Raw genomic sequence first — 21,320 nt, forward strand, 5'->3', positions numbered from 1 at the left:
GGGTCAGGGTGGAGGGGTCAGGGTGGAGGGGTCAGGGTGGAGGGGTCAGGGTGTATGGGTCAGGGTGGAGGGGTCAGGGTGTAGGGGTTAGGGTGGAGGGGTTATGGTGTATGGGTCAGGGTGGAGGGGTCAGGGTGTAGGGGTTAGGGTGGAGGGGTTATGGTGTATGGGTCAGGGTGTAGGGGTCAGGGTGGAGGGGTTAGGGTGTATGGGTCAGGGTGTAGGGGTCAGGGTGGAGGGGTTAGGGTGTATGGGTCAGGGTGGAGGGGTCAGGGTGGAGGGGTTATGGTGTAAGGGTCAGGGTGTAGGGGTCAGGGTGGAGGGGTTAGGGTGTATGGGTCAGGGTGGAGGGGTTAGGGTGGAGGGGTTAGGGTGGAGGGGTCAGGGTGGAGGGGTCAGGGTGGAGGGGTCAGGGTGGAGGGGTCAGGGTAGAGAGGTCAGGGTGTAGGGGTTAGGGTGGAGGGGTCAGGGTGGAGGGGTCAGGGTGGAGGGGTCAGGGTGGAGGGGTCAGGGTGGAGGGGTCAGGGTGTAGGGGTCAGGGTAGTGACCTTTAGAGCAGTAGTTGTGTTGGTATAGCTCTCTGTCTTCAGCCTGTTGCTGCCAGCGGACCAGGTAATAGGTGTGGTTCCCGTTGGGGGAGGCAGGGGGAGACCAGCGGACCACCAGGTTGGTAGAGGAGTTAGAGTATGTTCTCACATCCAGGGGCATGGACGGCTCTACAGGAAACAGATTATAACAGTTCTCACATCCAGGGACATGGACGGCTCTACAGGAAACAGATTATAACCCCAAACCCCTACACCCAAACCCCTACACCCAAACCCCTACACCCAAACCCCTACACCCTAACCCCTACACCCTAACCCCTACACCCAAACCCCTACACCCAAACCCCTACACCCAAACCCCTACACCCAAACCCCTACACCCTAACCCCTACACCCTAACCCCTACACCCTAACCCCCCATATTATACATCAGGTCTGTTCTTAATCAAAAAACCCTAACCCCTACACCCAAACCCCTACACCCTAACCCCTACACCCTAACCCCTACACCCAAACCCCTACACCCAAACCCCTATACCCAAACCCCTATACCCAAACCCCTATACCCAAACCCCTATACCCTAACTCCTACACCACCATATTATACATCAGGTCTGTTCTTAATCAATAAACCCTAACCCCTACACCCAAACCCCTACCCCCTAACCCCTACACCCTAACCCCTACACCCTAACCCCCCATATTCTACATCAGGTCTGTTCTTAATCAATAAACCCTAACCCCTACACCCAAACCCCTATACCCTACACCCTAACCCCCCATATTATACATCAGGTCTGTTCTTAATCAATAAACCCTAACCCCTACACCCAAACCCCTCCACCCTAACCCCTCCACCTACACCCTAACCCCCTGTCCTTTACCTGAGGGGCTGGTTCTGATGTAGACTACTTCACTCTTGGCTCCCAGGATGTCTAACCCCTCCACCCTAACCCCTACACCCCTGTCCTTTACCTGAGGGGCTGGTTCTGATGTAGACTACTTCACTCTTGGCTCCCAGGATGTGTCTATCCTCTGCCACCAGAGTGATGGCCTTGACGTAGATGGCGTACTGGGTCCAGGGCTTAAGAGGCGACAGTAGAACCCCTGGGTCAGAATTCTTCTCCTGGGGAAGGTCCACGTCCACCATGTTCCAACTGTTGGAGCCACAACCGTCCTGGCCGTCAAACTCTGTGATGTTCTGGTACGCACTGGAGGAGAGGGAGACGCATGGGTTAGAGGATATAGAGGAAGTACAGACAGACTGATGGGTTAGAGGATATAGAGGAAGTAGAGAGACACTGATGGGTTAGAGGATATAGAGGAAGTAGAGAGACTGATGGGTTAGGGGATATAGAGGAAGTAGAGGCAGACTGATGGGTTAGAGGATGTAGAGGAAGTAGAGACAGACTGATGGGTTAGAGGATATAGAGGAAGTAGAGAGACTGATGGGTTAGGGGATATAGAGGAAGTAGAGACAGACTGATGGGTTAGAGGATATAGAGGAAGTAGAGTGATGGGTTAGGGGATATAGAGGAAGTAGAGACAGACTGATGGGTTAGAGGATATAGAGGAAGTAGAGACAGACTGATGGGTTAGGGGATATAGAGGAAGTAAAGACAGACTGATGGGTTAGGGGATATAGAGGAAGTAGAGGCAGACTGATGGGTTAGAGGATGTTCTAGGATATAGAGGAAGTAGAGACAGACTGATGGGTTAGAGGATATAGAGGAAGTAGAGAGACTGATGGGTTAGAGGATATAGAGGAAGTAGAGACAGACTGATGGGTTAGAGGATATAGAGGAAGTAGAGAGACTGATGGGTTAGAGGATATAGAGGAAGTAGAGACAGACTGATGGGTTAGAGGATATAGAGGAAGTAGAGAGACTGATGGGTTAGAGGATATAGAGGAAGTAGAGGCAGACTGATGGGTTAGAGGATAGAGGATATAGAGGAAGCAGATGCAGACTGATGGGTTAGAGGATATAGAGGAAGTAGAGAGAGACTGATGGGTTAGGGTTAGAGGATATAGAGGAAGTAGAGAGAGACTGATGGGTTAGGGGATATAGAGGAAGTAAAGACAGACTGATGGGTTAGGGGATATAGAGGAAGTAAAGACAGACTGATGGGTTAGGGGATATAGAGGAAGTAGAGACAGACTGATGGGTTAGAGGATATAGAGGAAGTAGAGGCAGACTGATGGGTTAGGGGATATAGAGGAAGTAAAGTGATGGGTTAGAGGATGTTCTAGGATATAGAGGAAGTACAGACAGACTGATGGGTTAGGTGATATAGAGGAAGTAGAGACAGACTGATGGGTGAGAGGATATAGAGGAAGTAGAGACACACTGATGTGTTAGAGGATATAGCGGAAGTAGAGACAGACTGATGGGTTAGGGGATATAGAGGAAGTAGAGACTGATGGGTTAGGGGATATAGAGGAAGTAGAGACAGACTGATGGGTTAGGGGATATAGAGGAAGTAGAGAGACTGATGGGTTAGGGGATATAGAGGAAGTAGAGAGACTGATGGGTTAGAGGATATAGCAGAAGTACAGACAGACTGATGGGTTAGGGGATATAGAGGAAGTAGAGCCAGACTGATGGGTTAGAGGATGTTCTAGGATATAGAGGAAGTAAAGACAGACTGATGGGTTAGGGGATATAGAGGAAGTAGAGCCAGACTGATGGGTTAGAGGATGTTCTAGGATATAGAGGAAGTAAAGAGAGACTGATGGGTTAGGGGATGTTCTAGGATATAGAGGAAGTAAAGACAGACTGATGGGTTAGGGGATATAGAGGAAGTAGAGCCAGACTGATGGGTTAGAGGATGTTCTAGGATATAGAGGAAGTACAGACAGACTGATGGGTTAGGGGATATAGAGGAAGTAGAGCCAGACTGATGGGTTAGAGGATGTTCTAGGATATAGAGGAAGTAAAGAGAGACTGATGGGTTAGGGGATGTTCTAGGATATAGAGGAAGTAGAGCCAGACTGATGGGTTAGAGGATGTTCTAGGATATAGAGGAAGTAGAGCCAGACTGATGGGTTAGAGGATGTTCTAGGATATAGAGGAAGTAAAGAGAGACTGATGGGTTAGGGGATGTTCTAGGATATAGAGGAAGTAGAGCCAGACTGATGGGTAAGGGTTAGATATAGATGAAGTAGAGTGATGGGTTAGAGGATGTTCTCGGATATAGAGGAAGTACAGACAGACTGATGGGTTAGAGAATGTTCTAGGATATAGAGGAAGTAGGTAGACTGATGGGTTAGAGGATATAGAGGAAGTACAGACAGACTGATGGGTTAGAGGATATAGAGGAAGTAGAGAGACTGATGGGTTAGAGGATATAGAGGAAGTAGAGACTGATGGGTTAGAGGATATAGAGGAAGTGGAGAGACTGATGGGTTAGAGGATATAGAGGAAGTAGAGAGACTGATGGGTTAGAGGATGTAGAGGAAGTAGAGACTGATGGGTTAGAGGATGTAGAGGAAGTAGAGACTGATGGGTTAGAGGATATAGAGGAAGTAGAGAGACTGATGGGTTAGAGGATATAGAGGAAGTAGAGAGACTGATGGGTTAGAGGATATAGAGGAAGTAGAGAGACTGATGGGTTAGAGGATATAGAGGAAGTAGAGACTGATGGGTTAGAGGATATAGAGGAAGTAGAGAGACTGATAGGTTAGAGGATATAGAGGAAGTAGAGAGACTGATGGGTTAGAGGATATAGAGGAAGTAGAGAAACTGATGGGTTAGATGATGTTCTAGGATATAGAGGAAGTACAGACAGACTGACTGTAGAGTAACTTACGCCTCCTTGTAGTATAGTATGAATGAGATGAGGTCTCTATAGTCTGGGGGTCTGTAGCGCTGCCAGGTCACTTTGATACGGTTAGACATCGTACTGTTGGACTTGAACCGCAAGATCTTACTCTCACCTGGTGAACACAACCAATCACACAATTTACACAGCCTGTTCACCTGGCAACCAATCACAACCACAGTCAGCTCACCTGGAGAATACAACCAATCACAACGATCAGCCCTAATCCTACAGGTGCTTAGAAACATCTCATCAAACCAGCCCATTACATTGTCTCAGTGTTGAGATCAAACCAGCCATTACATTGTCTCAGTGGTGAGATCAAACCAGCCCATTACATTGTCTCAGTGGTGAGATCAAACCAGCCATTACATTGTCTCAGTGGTGAGATCAAACCAGCCCATTCATTGTCTCAGTGTTGAGATCAAACCAGCCCATTACATTGTCTCAGTGTTGAGATCAAACCAGCCATTACATTGTCTCAATGTTGAGATCAAACCAGCCCATTACATTGTCTCAGTGTTGAGATCAAACCAGCCCATTATAATATCATAGAGCCATACAGTATAATATCATAGAGCCGTATAGTGCAGTATAATATCATAGAGCCGTATAGTGCAGTATAATATCATAGAGCCGTATAGTACAGTATAATATCATAGAGCTGTATAGTATAATATCATAGAGCTGTACAGTATAATATCATAGAGCTGTATAGTACAGTATAATATCATAGAGCCGTATAGTATAATATCATAGAGCTGTACAGTATAATATCATAGAGCCGTATAGTATAATATCATAGAGCCGTACAGTACAGTATAATATCATAGAGCCGTACAGTACAGTATAATATCAGAGCCGTACAGTACAGTATAATATCATAGAGCCGTATAGTACAGTATAATATCATAGAGCTGTATAGTATAATATCATAGAGCTGTACAGTATAATATCATAGAGCTGTACAGTATAATATCATAGAGCTGTATAGTATAATATCATAGAGCCGTATAGTATAATATCATAGAGCTGTATAGTATAATATCATAGAGCTGTACAGTATAATATCATAGAGCTGTATAGTATAATATCATAGAGCTGTATAGTATAATATCATAGAGCCGTATAGTACAGTATAATATCATAGAGCCGTATAGTACAGTATAATATCATAGAGCTGTACAGTATAATATCATAGAGCTGTACAGTACAGTATAATATCATAGAGCTGTACAGTATAATATCATAGAGCCGTATAGTATAATATCATAGAGCTGTACAGTACAGTATAATATCATAGAGCTGTATAGTATAATATCATAGAGCCGTATAGTACAGTATAATATCATAGAGCTGTACAGTATAATATCATAGAGCCGTATAGTATAATATCATAGAGCTGTATAGTACAGTATAATATCATAGAGCTGTACAGTATAATATCATAGAGCTGTACAGTATAATATCATAGAGCCGTATAGTATAATATCATAGAGCCGTACAGTACAGTATAATACCATAGAGCCGTACAGTATAATATAATAGAGCTGTACAGTATAATATCATAGAGCTGTACAGTATAATATCATAGAGCCGTATAGTATAATATCATAGAGCTGTATAGTACAGTATAATATCATAGAGCCGTATAGTATAATATCATAGAGCCGTACAGTACAGTATAATATCATAGAGCCGTATAGTACAGTATAATATCATAGAGCTGTACAGTATAATATCATAGAGCCGTATAGTATAATATCATAGAGCTGTATAGTATAATATCATAGAGCTGTACAGTACAGTATAATATCATAGAGCCGTATAGTATAATATCATAGAGCCGTACAGTACAGTATAATATCATAGAGCCGTACAGTACAGTATAATATCATAGAGCTGTATAGTATAATATCATAGAGCTGTATAGTATAATATCATAGAGCTGTACAGTATAATATCATAGAGCTGTACAGTACAGTATAATATCATAGAGCTGTACAGTATAATATCATAGAGCTGTATAGTATAATATCATAGAGCTGTACAGTATAATATCATAGAGCTGTATAGTATAATATCATAGAGCCGTATAGTACAGTATAATATCATAGAGCTGTACAGTATAATATCATAGAGCTGTATAGTATAGTATAATATCATAGAGCTGTATAGTACAGTATAATATCATAGAGCTGTACAGTATAATATCATAGAGCTGTATAGTATAATATCATAGAGCTGTATAGTACAGTATAATATCATAGAGCCGTATAGTACAGTATAATATCATAGAGCCGTATAGTATAATATCATAGAGCCGTATAGTACAGTATAATATCATAGAGCTGTACAGTATAATATCATAGAGCTGTATAGTACAGTATAATATCATAGAGCCGTATAGTATAGTATAATATCATAGAGCCGTACAGTATAATATCATAGAGCCGTATAGTACAGTATAATATCATAGAGCCGTACAGTATAATATCATAGAGCCGTACAGTACAGTATAATATCATAGAGCTGTACAGTATAATATCATAGAGCTGTACAGTATAATATCATAGAGCTGTACAGTATAATATCATAGAGCCGTATAGTATAGTATAATATCATAGAGCCGTACAGTACAGTATAATATCATAGAGCCGTACAGTACAGTATAATATCATAGAGCCGTATAGTATAGTATAATATCATAGAGCCGTACAGTATAATATCATAGAGCCGTATAGTATAGTATAATATCATAGAGCCGTACAGTACAGTATAATATCATAGAGCCGTATAGTATAGTATAATATCATAGAGCCGTATAGTGCAGTATAGATCATAGAGCTGTATAGTAATAATAATCATAGAGCCGTATAGTACAGTATAATATCATAGAGCTGTATAGTATAATATCATAGAGCTGTACAGTATAATATCATAGAGCTGTACAGTACAGTATAATATCATAGAGCTGTATAGTATAATATCATAGAGCTGTATAGTATAATATCATAGAGCTGTACAGTATAATATCATAGAGCTGTATAGTATAATATCATAGAGCCGTACAGTATATATCATAGAGCTGTACAGTATAATATCATAGAGCTGTACAGTATAATATCATAGAGCTGTATAGTATAATATCATAGAGCTGTATAGTACAGTATAATATCATAGAGCTGTATAGTATAATATCATAGAGCTGTACAGTATAATATCATAGAGCCGTACAGTATAATATCATAGAGCTGTATAGTACAGTATAATATCATAGAGCCGTATAGTACAGTATAATATCATAGAGCTGTACAGTATAATATCATAGAGCCGTACAGTATAGTATAATATCATAGAGCTGTACAGTACAGTATAATATCATAGAGCCGTATAGTACAGTATAATATCATAGAGCCGTATAGTACAGTATAATATCATAGAGCTGTACAGTATAATATCATAGAGCTGTACAGTATAATATCATAGAGCTGTATAGTATAATATCATAGAGCTGTATAGTATAATATCATAGAGCTGTACAGTATAATATCATAGAGCTGTATAGTATAATATCATAGAGCTGTATAGTATAATATCATAGAGCCGTATAGTATAATATCATAGAGCTGTACAGTACAGTATAATATCATAGAGCCGTACAGTATAGTATAATATCATAGAGCTGTACAGTACAGTATAATATCATAGAGCCGTACAGTATAGTATAATATCATAGAGCTGTATAGTATAGTATAATATCATAGAGCTGTACAGTACAGTATAATATCATAGAGCCGTATAGTATAGTATAATATCATAGAGCCGTATAGTACAGTATAATATCATAGAGCCGTACAGTATAATATCATAGAGCTGTATAGTATAATATCATAGAGCTGTATAGTCTAATATCATAGAGCTGTACAGTATAGTATAATATCATAGAGCCGTATAGTACAGTATAATATCATAGAGCTGTATAGTCTAATATCATAGAGCTGTACAGTATAGTATAATATCATAGAGCCGTATAGTACAGTATAATATCATAGAGCTGTATAGTATAATATCATAGAGCTGTATAGTACAGTATAATATCATAGAGCTGTACAGTATAATATCATAGAGCTGTATAGTAACAGTATAATATCATAGAGCTGTATAGTATAATATCATAGAGCTGTATAGTACAGTATAATATCATAGAGCCGTACAGTATAATATCATAGAGCCGTACAGTATAATATCATAGAGCTGTACAGTATAATATCATAGAGCTGTATAGTATAATATCATAGAGCTGTATAGTATAATATCATAGAGCCGTATAGTATAATATCATAGAGCTGTACAGTACAGTATAATATCATAGAGCCGTACAGTATAGTATAATATCATAGAGCTGTACAGTACAGTATAATATCATAGAGCCGTACAGTAAGTATAATATCATAGAGCTGTATAGTATAGTATAATATCATAGAGCTGTACAGTACAGTATAATATCATAGAGCCGTATAGTATAGTATAATATCATAGAGCCGTATAGTACAGTATAATATCATAGAGCCGTACAGTATAATATCAAGAGCTGTATAGTATAAATATCATAGAGCTGTATAGCTAATATCATAGAGCTGTACAGTATAGTATAATATCATAGAGCCGTATAGTACAGTATAATATCATAGAGCTGTATAGTCTAATATCATAGAGCTGTACAGTATAGTATAATATCATAGAGCCGTATAGTACAGTATAATATCATAGAGCTGTATAGTATAATATCATAGAGCTGTATAGACAGTATAATATCATAGAGCTGTACAGTATAATATCATAGAGCTGTATAGTACAGTATAATATCATAGAGCTGTATAGTATAATATCATAGAGCTGTATAGTACAGTATATATCATAGAGCTGTATAGTATAATATCATAGAGACTGTATAGTACAGTATAATATCATAGAGCCGTATAGTATAATATCATAGAGCTGTACAGTATAATATCATAGAGCTGTATAGTACAGTATAATATCATAGAGCTGTATAGTATAATATCATAGAGCTGTATAGTTATATATCATAGAGCTGTATGATAATATCATAGAGCTGTATAGTATAATATCATAGAGCTGTATAGTAAAGTATAATATCATAGAGCTGTATAGTACAGTATATATCATAGAGCTGTATAGTACAGTAATATCATAGAGCTGTATAGTATAAATATCATAGAGCTGTACAGTATAATATCATAGAGCTGTATAGTATAATATCATAGAGCCGTATAGTATAATATCATAGAGCTGTATAGTATAATATCATAGAGCCGTATAGTATAATATCATAGAGCTGTACAGTATAGTATAATATCATAGAGCCGTATAGTACAGTATAATATCATAGAGGCTGTATAGTATAATATCATAGAGCTGTACAGTATAGTATAATATCATAGAGCCGTATAGTAACAGTATAATATCATAGAGCTGTATAGTCTAGATTCATAGAGCTGTACAGTATAATATCATAGAGCCGTATAGTACAGTATATATCATAGAGCTGTACAGTATAATATCATAGAGCTGTATAGTATAGTATAATATCATAGAGCCGTATAGTACAGTATAATATCATAGAGCTGTATAGTCTAATATCATAGAGCCGTATAGTACAGTATAATATCATAGAGCTGTACAGTATAATATCATAGAGCTGTATAGTACAGTAGAATATCATAGAGCCGTATAGTACAGTATATATCATAGAGCTTATAGTATAATATCATAGAGCTGTACAGTATAATATCATAGAGCCGTATAGTATAATATCATAGAGCTGTACAGTATAATATCATAGAGCTGTACAGTATAATATCATAGAGCAGTACAGTATAATATCATAGAGCTGTACAGTATATATCATAGAGCAGTACAGTATAAATTCATAGAGCTGTATAGTATAATATCATAGAGCTGTATAGTATAATATCATAGAGCTGTACAGTATAGTATCATAGAGCCGTATAGTACAGTATAATATCATAGAGCCGTATAGTATAATATCATAGAGCTGTACAGTATAATATCATAGAGCTGTACAGTATAATATCATAGAGCTGTACAGTATAATATCATAGAGCCGTATAGTACAGTATAATATCATAGAGCTGTACAGTATAATACATAGAGCCGTATAGTACAGTATAATATCATAGAGCCGTATAGTACAGTAATAATCATAGAGCCGTACAGTATAATATCATAGAGCTGTAATATAATATCATAGAGCTGTACAGTATAATATCATAGAGCTGTACAGTATAATATCATAGAGCCGTATAGTACAGTATAATATCATAGAGCTGTACAGTATAATATCATAGAGCCGTATAGTACAGTATAATATCATAGAGCCGTATAGTACAGTATAATATCATAGAGCTGTACAGTATAATATCATAGAGCTGTATAGTACATAGTATAATATCATAGAGCTGTACAGTATAATATCATAGAGCTGTATAGTACAGTATAATATCATAGAGCTGTATAGTATAATATCATAGAGCTGTACAGTATAATATCATAGAGCTGTACAGTATAATATCATAGAGCTGTACAGTATAATATCATAGAGCTGTACAGTATAATATCATAGAGCTGTACAGTATAATATCATAGAGCTGTACAGTATAATATCATAGAGCTGTACAGTATAATATCATAGAGCTGTACAGTATAATATCATAGAGCTGTACAGTATAATATCATAGAGCTGTACAGTATAATATCATAGAGCTGTACAGTATAATATCATAGAGCTGTACAGTATAATATCATAGAGCTGTACAGTATAATATCATAGAGCTGTACAGTATAATATCATAGAGCTGTACAGTATAATATCATAGAGCTGTACAGTATAATATCATAGAGCTGTACAGTATAATATCATAGAGCTGTACAGTATAATATCATAGAGCTGTATAGTACAGTATAATATCATAGAGCCGTACAGTATAATATCATAGAGCTGTACAGTATAATATCATAGAGCTGTACAGTATAATATCATAGAGCTGTATAGTATAATATCATAGAGCTGTACAGTATAATATCATAGAGCTGTACAGTATAATATCATAGAGCTGTACAGTATAATATCATAGAGCTGTACAGTATAATATCATAGAGCTGTACAGTATAATATCATAGAGCTGTACAGTATAATATCATAGAGCTGTACAGTATAATATCATAGAGCTGTACAGTATAATATCATAGAGCTGTACAGTATAATATCATAGAGCTGTACAGTATAATATCATAGAGCTGTACAGTATAATATCATAGAGCTGTACAGTATAATATCATAGAGCTGTATAGTATAATATCATAGAGCAGTACAGTATAATATCATAGAGCTGTATAGTATAATATCATAGAGCTGTACAGTATAATATCATAGAGCTGTACAGTATAATATCATAGAGCTGTATAGTACAGTATAATATCATAGAGCTGTATAGTGCAGTATAATATCATAGAGCTGTACAGTATAATATCATAGAGCTGTACAGTATAATATCATAGAGCTGTACAGTCTAATATCATAGAGCTGTACAGTATAATATCATAGAGCTGTATAGTATAATATCATAGAGCTGTATAGTACAGTATAATATCATAGAGCTGTACAGTATAATATCATAGAGCTGTATAGTATAATATCATAGAGCTGTATAGTACAGTATAATATCATAGAGCTGTATAGTACAGTATAATATCATAGAGCTGTATAGTGCAGTATAATATCATAGAGCTGTACAGTATAATATCATAGAGCTGTACAGTATAATATCATAGAGCTGTACAGTATAATATCATAGAGCTGTACAGTATAATATCATAGAGCCGTATAGTACAGTATAATATCATAGAGCTGTACAGTATAATATCATAGAGCTGTATAGTATAATATCATAGAGCTGTACAGTATAATATCATAGAGCTGTATAGTACAGTATAATATCATAGAGCTGTATAGTATAATATCATAGAGCTGTACAGTATAATATCATAGAGCCGTATAGTATAATATCATAGAGCCGTACAGTACAGTATAATATCATAGAGCTGTACAGTATAATATCATAGAGCTGTATAGTATAATATCATAGAGCTGTACAGTATAATATCATAGAGCTGTACAGTACAGTATAATATCATAGAGCTGTATAGTATAATATCATAGAGCTGTATAGTATAATATCATAGAGCTGTACAGTATAATATCATAGAGCTGTACAGTATAATATCATAGAGCTGTATAGTATAATATCATAGAGCTGTACAGTATAATATCATAGAGCTGTACAGTATAATATCATAGAGCTGTATAGTATAATATCATAGAGCTGTACAGTATAATATCATAGAGCTGTATAGTACAGTATAATATCATAGAGCAGTACAGTATAATATCATAGAGCTGTATAGTATAATATCATAGAGCTGTACAGTACAGTATAATATCATAGAGCTGTACAGTATAATATCATAGAGCTGTACAGTATAATATCATAGAGCTGTACAGTATAATATCATAGAGCTGTACAGTATAATATCATAGAGCTGTACAGTATAATATCATAGAGCTGTACAGTATAATATCATAGAGCTGTACAGTATAATATCATAGAGCTGTATAGTATAATATCATAGAGCTGTACAGTACATAGAGCTGTATATAATATCATAGAGCTGTACAGTATAATATCATAGAGCTGTATAGTATAATATCATAGAGCTGTATAGTACAGTATAATATCATAGAGCTGTACAGTATAATATCATAGAGCTGTATAGTATAATATCATAGAGCTGTACAGTACAGTATAATATCATAGAGCTGTACAGTATAATATCATAGAGCTGTACAGTATAATATCATAGAGCTGTATAGTATAATATCATAGAGCTGTACAGTATAATATCATAGAGCTGTATAGTATATATATCATAGAGCTGTACAGTATAATATCATAGAGCTGTACAGTATAATATCATAGAGCTGTATAGTATAATATCATAGAGCTGTACAGTATAATATCATAGAGCTGTACAGTATAATATCATAGAGCTGTACAGTATAATATCATAGAGCTGTATAGTACAGTATAATATCATAGAGCTGTACAGTATAATATCATAGAGCTGTATAGTATAATATCATAGAGCTGTATAGTACAGTATAATATCATAGAGCTGTACAGTATAATATCATAGAGCTGTACAGTATAATATCATAGAGCCGTATAGTACAGTATAATATCATAGAGCTGTACAGTATAATATCATAGAGCTGTATAGTATAATATCATAGAGCTGTACAGTATAATATCATAGAGCTGTACAGTATAATATCATAGAGCTGTATAGTATAATATCATAGAGCTGTACAGTATAATATCATAGAGCTGTATAGTATAATATCATAGAGCTGTATAGTATAATATCATAGAGCTGTACAGTATAATATCATAGAGCTGTACAGTATAATATCATAGAGCTGTACAGTATAATATCATAGAGCTGTACAGTATAATATCATAGAGCTGTATAGTACAGTATAATATCATAGAGCTGTATAGTACAGTATAATATCATAGAGCTGTACAGTATAATATCATAGAGCTGTACAGTATAATATCATAGAGCTGTACAGTATAATATCATAGAGCTGTACAGTATAATATCATAGAGCTGTATAGTATAATATCATAGAGCTGTATAGTATAATATCATAGAGCTGTACAGTATAATATCATAGAGCTGTACAGTATAATATCATAGAGCTGTACAGTATAATATCATAGAGCTGTACAGTATAATATCATAGAGCTGTACAGTATAATATCATAGAGCTGTACAGTATAATATCATAGAGCTGTATAGTATAATATCATAGAGCTGTATAGTATAATATCATAGAGCTGTACAGTATAATATCATAGAGCTGTATAGTACAGTATATATCATAGAGCTGTACAGTATAATATCATAGAGCTGTACAGTATAATATCATAGAGCTGTACAGTATAATATCATAGAGCTGTATAGTACAGTATAATATCATAGAGCTGTACAGTATAATATCATAGAGCCGTATAGTACAGTATAATATCATAGAGCTGTATAGTATAATATCATAGAGCCGTATAGTACAGTATAATATCATAGAGCTGTACAGTATAATATCATAGAGCTGTATATATATATCATAGAGCTGTACAGTATAATATCATAGAGCTGTACAGTAGTATAATATCATAGAGCTGTACAGTATAATATCATAGAGCTGTATAGTATAATATCATAGAGCTGTACAGTATAATATCATAGAGCTGTACAGTATAATATCATAGAGCTGTATAGTATAATATCATAGAGCTGTATAGTATAATATCATAGAGCTGTACAGTATAATATCATAGAGCTGTATAGTATAATATCATAGAGCTGTACAGTATAATATCATAGAGCCGTATAGTACAGTATAATATCATAGAGCTGTACAGTATAATATCATAGAGCTGTATAGTATAATATCATAGAGCTGTATAGTACAGTATAATATCATAGAGCTGTACAGTATAATATCATAGAGCTGTATAGTATAATATCATAGAGCTGTACAGTATAATATCATAGAGCTGTATAGTATAATATCATAGAGCTGTACAGTATAATATCATAGAGCTGTATAGTATAATATCATAGAGCTGTACAGTATAATATCATAGAGCTGTACAGTATAATATCATAGAGCTGTATAGTACAGTATAATATCATAGAGCTGTACAGTATAATATCATAGAGCTGTACAGTATAATATCATAGAGCTGTACAGTATAATATCATAGAGCTGTACAGTATAATATCATAGAGCTGTACAGTATAATATCATAGAGCTGTACAGTATAATATCATAGAGCTGTACAGTATAATATCATAGAGCTGTACAGTATAATATCATAGAGCTGTACAGTATAATATCATAGAGCTGTACAGTATAATATCATAGAGCTGTACAGTATAATATCATAGAGCTGTACAGTATAATATCATAGAGCTGTATAGTATAATATCATAGAGCTGTACAGTATAATATCATAGAGCTGTACAGTATAATATCATAGAGCTGTACAGTATAATATCATAGAGCTGTACAGTATAATATCATAGAGCTGTACAGTATAATATCATAGAGCTGTACAGTATAATATCATAGAGCTGTACAGTATAATATCATAGAGCTGTACAGTATAATATCATAGAGCTGTACAGTATAATATCATAGAGCTGTACAGTATAATATCATAGAGCTGTACAGTATAATATCATAGAGCTGTACAGTATAATATCATAGAGCTGTATAGTACAGTATAATATCATAGAGCTGTACAGTATAATATCATAGAGCTGTACAGTATAATATCATAGAGCTGTATAGTATAATATCATAGAGCTGTATAGTACAGTATAATATCATAGAGCTGTACAGTATAATATCATAGAGCTGTACAGTATAATATCATAGAGCTGTATAGTACAGTATAATATCATAGAGCTGTACAGTATAATATCATAGAGCTGTACAGTATAATATCATAGAGCTGTATAGTACAGTATAATATCATAGAGCTGTACAGTATAATATCATAGAGCTGTATAGTATAATATCATAGAGCTGTATAGTACAGTATAATATCATAGAGCTGTACAGTATAATATCATAGAGCTGTATAGTATAATATCATAGAGCTGTATAGTACAGTATAATATCATAGAGCTGTATAGTACAGTATAATATCATAGAGCTGTATAGTACAGTATAATATCATAGAGCTGTACAGTATAATATCATAGAGCTGTACAGTATAATATCATAGAGCTGTACAGTATAATATCATAGAGCTGTACAGTATAATATCATAGAGCTGTACAGTATAATATCATAGAGCTGTACAGTATAATATCATAGAGCTGTACAGTATAATATCATAGAGCTGTACAGTATAATATCATAGAGCTGTATAGTACAGTATAATATCATAGAGCTGTATAGTATAATATCATAGAGCTGTACAGTATAATATCATAGAGCTGTATAGTATAATATCATAGAGCCGTACAGTACAGTATAATATCATAGAGCTGTACAGTATAATATCATAGAGCTGTATAGTATAATATCATAGAGCTGTACAGTATAATATCATAGAGCTGTACAGTATAATATCATAGAGCTGTATAGTATATAATATCATAGAGCTGTATAGTATAATATCATAGAGCTGTACAGTATAATATCATAGAGCTGTACAGTATAATATCATAGAGCTGTACAGTATAATATCATAGAGCTGTACAGTATAATATCATAGAGCTGTACAGTATAATATCATAGAGCTGTACAGTATAATATCATAGAGCTGTACAGTATAATATCATAGAGCTGTACAGTATAATATCATAGAGCAGTACAGTATAATATCATAGAGCTGTATAGTACAGTATAATATCATAGAGCTGTATAGTATAATATCATAGAGCTGTACAGTATAATATCATAGAGCTGTACAGTATAATATCATAGAGCTGTACAGTATAATATCATAGAGCTGTACAGTATAATATCATAGAGCTGTACAGTATAATATCATAGAGCTGTACAGTATAATATCATAGAGCTGTACAGTATAATATCATAGAGCTGTACAGTATAATATCATAGAGCTGTACAGTATAATATCATAGAGCTGTACAGTATAATATCATAGAGCTGTACAGTATAATATCATAGAGCTGTATAGTATAATATCATAGAGCTGTATAGTACAGTATAATATCATAGAGCTGTACAGTATAATATCATAGAGCTGTATAGTATAATATCATAGAGCTGTACAGTATAATATCATAGAGCTGTACAGTATAATATCATAGAGCTGTACAGTATAATATCATAGAGCTGTACAGTATAATATCATAGAGCTGTACAGTATAATATCATAGAGCTGTACAGTATAATATCATAGAGCTGTACAGTATAATATCATAGAGCTGTATAGTACAGTATAATATCATAGAGCTGTACAGTATAATATCATAGAGCTGTACAGTATAATATCATAGAGCTGTATAGTACAGTATATATCATAGAGCTGTATAGTACAGTATAATATCATAGAGCTGTATAGTACAGTATAATATCATAGAGCTGTACAGTATAATATCATAGAGCTGTATAGTATAATATCATAGAGCTGTATAGTACAGTATAATATCATAGAGCTGTACAGTATAATATCATAGAGCTGTACAGTATAATATCATAGAGCTGTACAGTATAATATCATAGAGCTGTACAGTATAATATCATAGAGCTGTATAGTATAATATCATAGAGCTGTATAGTACAGTATAATATCATAGAGCTGTACAGTATAATATCATAGAGCTGTACAGTATAATATCATAGAGCTGTATAGTATAATATCATAGAGCCGTATAGTATAATATCATAGAGCTGTACAGTATAATATCATAGAGCTGTACAGTATAATATCATAGAGCTGTACAGTATAATATCATAGAGCTGTACAGTATAATATCATAGAGCCGTATAGTACAGTATAATATCATAGAGCTGTATAGTATAATATCATAGAGCTGTATAGTATAATATCATAGAGCTGTACAGTATAATATCATAGAGCTGTATAGTATAATATCATAGAGCTGTATAGTATAATATCATAGAGCTGTACAGTATAATATCATAGAGCTGTACAGTATAATATCATAGAGCCGTATAGTATAATATCATAGAGCTGTACAGTATAATATCATAGAGCTGTACAGTATAATATCATAGAGCTGTACAGTATAATATCATAGAGCTGTACAGTATAATATCATAGAGCTGTATAGTATAATATCATAGAGCTGTATAGTACAGTATAATATCATAGAGCTGTATAGTATAATATCATAGAGCTGTATAGTATAATATCATAGAGCTGTACAGTATAATATCATAGAGCTGTATAGTATAATATCATAGAGCTGTACAGTATAATATCATAGAGCTGTACAGTATAATATCATAGAGCTGTACAGTATAATATCATAGAGCCGTATAGTACAGTATAATATCATAGAGCTGTACAGTATAATATCATAGAGCCGTATAGTACAGTATAATATCATAGAGCTGTATAGTACAGTATAATATCATAGAGCTGTACAGTATAATATCATAGAGCCGTATAGTACAGTATAATATCATAGAGCTGTACAGTATAATATCATAGAGCTGTACAGTATAATATCATAGAGCTGTACAGTATAATATCATAGAGCTGTACAGTATAATATCATAGAGCTGTACAGTATAATATCATAGAGCTGTACAGTATAATATCATAGAGCTGTACAGTATAATATCATAGAGCTGTACAGTATAATATCATAGAGCTGTACAGTATAATATCATAGAGCTGTACAGTATAATATCATAGAGCTGTACAGTATAATATCATAGAGCTGTACAGTATAATATCATAGAGCTGTACAGTATAATATCATAGAGCTGTACAGTATAATATCATAGAGCTGTATAGTACAGTATAATATCATAGAGCTGTACAGTATAATATCATAGAGCTGTACAGTATAATATCATAGAGCTGTACAGTATAATATCATAGAGCTGTACAGTATAATATCATAGAGCTGTACAGTATAATATCATAGAGCTGTACAGTATAATATCATAGAGCTGTATAGTATAATATCATAGAGCTGTACAGTATAATATCATAGAGCTGTATAGTATAATATCATAGAGCTGTACAGTATAATATCATAGAGCTGTACAGTATAATATCATAGAGCTGTACAGTATAATATCATAGAGCCGTACAGTATAATATCATAGAGCTGTATAGTACAGTATAATATCATAGAGCTGTATAGTATAATATCATAGAGCTGTACAGTATAATATCATAGAGCTGTATAGTATAATATCATAGAGCTGTATAGTACAGTATAATATCATAGAGCTGTACAGTATAATATCATAGAGCCGTACAGTATAATATCATAGAGCTGTACAGTATAATATCATAGAGCTGTACAGTATAATATCATAGAGCTGTACAGTATAATATCATAGAGCTGTACAGTATAATATCATAGAGCTGTACAGTATAATATCATAGAGCTGTACAGTATAATATCATAGAGCTGTATAGTACAGTATAATATCATAGAGCTGTACAGTATAATATCATAGAGCTGTACAGTATAATATCATAGAGCTGTATAGTACAGTATAATATCATAGAGCTGTACAGTATAATATCATAGAGCTGTACAGTATAATATCATAGAGCTGTATAGTACAGTATAATATCATAGAGCTGTATAGTACAGTATAATATCATAGAGCTGTATAGTATAATATCATAGAGCCGTATAGTATAATATCATAGAGCCGTATAGTACAGTATAATATCATAGAGCTGTACAGTATAGTATATCATAGAGCTGTACAGTATAATATCATAGAGCTGTACAGTATAATATCATAGAGCTGTACAGTATAATATCATAGAGCTGTACAGTATAATATCATAGAGCCGTACAGTATAATATCATAGAGCTGTACAGTATAATATCATAGAGCTGTACAGTATAATATCATAGAGCTGTACAGTATAATATCATAGAGCTGTACAGTATAATATCATAGAGCCGTACAGTATAATATCATAGAGCTGTACAGTATAATATCATAGAGCTGTACAGTATAATATCATAGAGCTGTACAGTATAATATCATAGAGCTGTATAGTACAGTATAATATCATAGAGCTGTACAGTATAATATCATAGAGCTGTACAGTATAATATCATAGAGCTGTACAGTACAGTATAATATCATAGAGCTGTATAGTATAATATCATAGAGCTGTATAGTATAATATCATAGAGCTGTATAGTATAATATCATAGAGCTGTATAGTATAATATCATAGAGCTGTACAGTATAATATCATAGAGCTGTATAGTACAGTATAATATCATAGAGCTGTATAGTATAATATCATAGAGCTGTATAGTACAGTATAATATCATAGAGCTGTACAGTATAATATCATAGAGCTGTACAGTATAATATCATAGAGCTGTACAGTATAATATCATAGAGCTGTACAGTATAATATCATAGAGCTGTACAGTATAATATCATAGAGCTGTACAGTATAATATCATAGAGCTGTACAGTATAATATCATAGAGCCGTACAGTATAATATCATAGAGCTGTACAGTATAATATCATAGAGCCGTATAGTACAGTATAATATCATAGAGCTGTACAGTATAATATCATAGAGCTGTACAGTATAATATCATAGAGCTGTACAGTATAATATCATAGAGCTGTACAGTATAATATCATAGAGCTGTATAGTATAATATCATAGAGCTGTATAGTACAGTATAATATCATAGAGCTGTATAGTATAATATCATAGAGCTGTATAGTATAATATCATAGAGCTGTACAGTATAATATCATAGAGCTGTATAGTATAATATCATAGAGCTGTACAGTATAATATCATAGAGCTGTACAGTATAATATCATAGAGCTGTACAGTATAATATCATAGAGCCGTATAGTACAGTATAATATCATAGAGCTGTACAGTATAATATCATAGAGCCGTATAGTACAGTATAATATCATAGAGCTGTATAGTACAGTATAATATCATAGAGCTGTACAGTATAATATCATAGAGCCGTATAGTACAGTATAATATCATAGAGCTGTACAGTATAATATCATAGAGCT

At 34.1% G+C, this 21,320-nt stretch overlaps 1 protein-coding gene across 1 annotated transcript in view; it reads right to left on the reverse strand.

Annotated features, from left to right (window-relative positions):
* Window positions 1-21,320, reverse strand: part of LOC109886841 (insulin-like growth factor 1 receptor) — a 113,960-nt gene that overhangs the window by 35,507 nt on the left and 57,133 nt on the right. Inside the window, 3 exon segments of the mRNA XM_031812567.1 lie at window positions 549-716; window positions 1,524-1,759; window positions 4,359-4,485. Of these exon segments, the coding sequence (XP_031668427.1) occupies window positions 549-716; window positions 1,524-1,759; window positions 4,359-4,485 (531 nt within the window).

This window comes from Oncorhynchus kisutch, unplaced genomic scaffold (assembly GCF_002021735.2).
Source record: "Oncorhynchus kisutch isolate 150728-3 unplaced genomic scaffold, Okis_V2 Okis03b-Okis08b_hom, whole genome shotgun sequence".
In the NCBI taxonomy this organism is placed as follows: domain Eukaryota; kingdom Metazoa; phylum Chordata; class Actinopteri; order Salmoniformes; family Salmonidae; genus Oncorhynchus; species Oncorhynchus kisutch.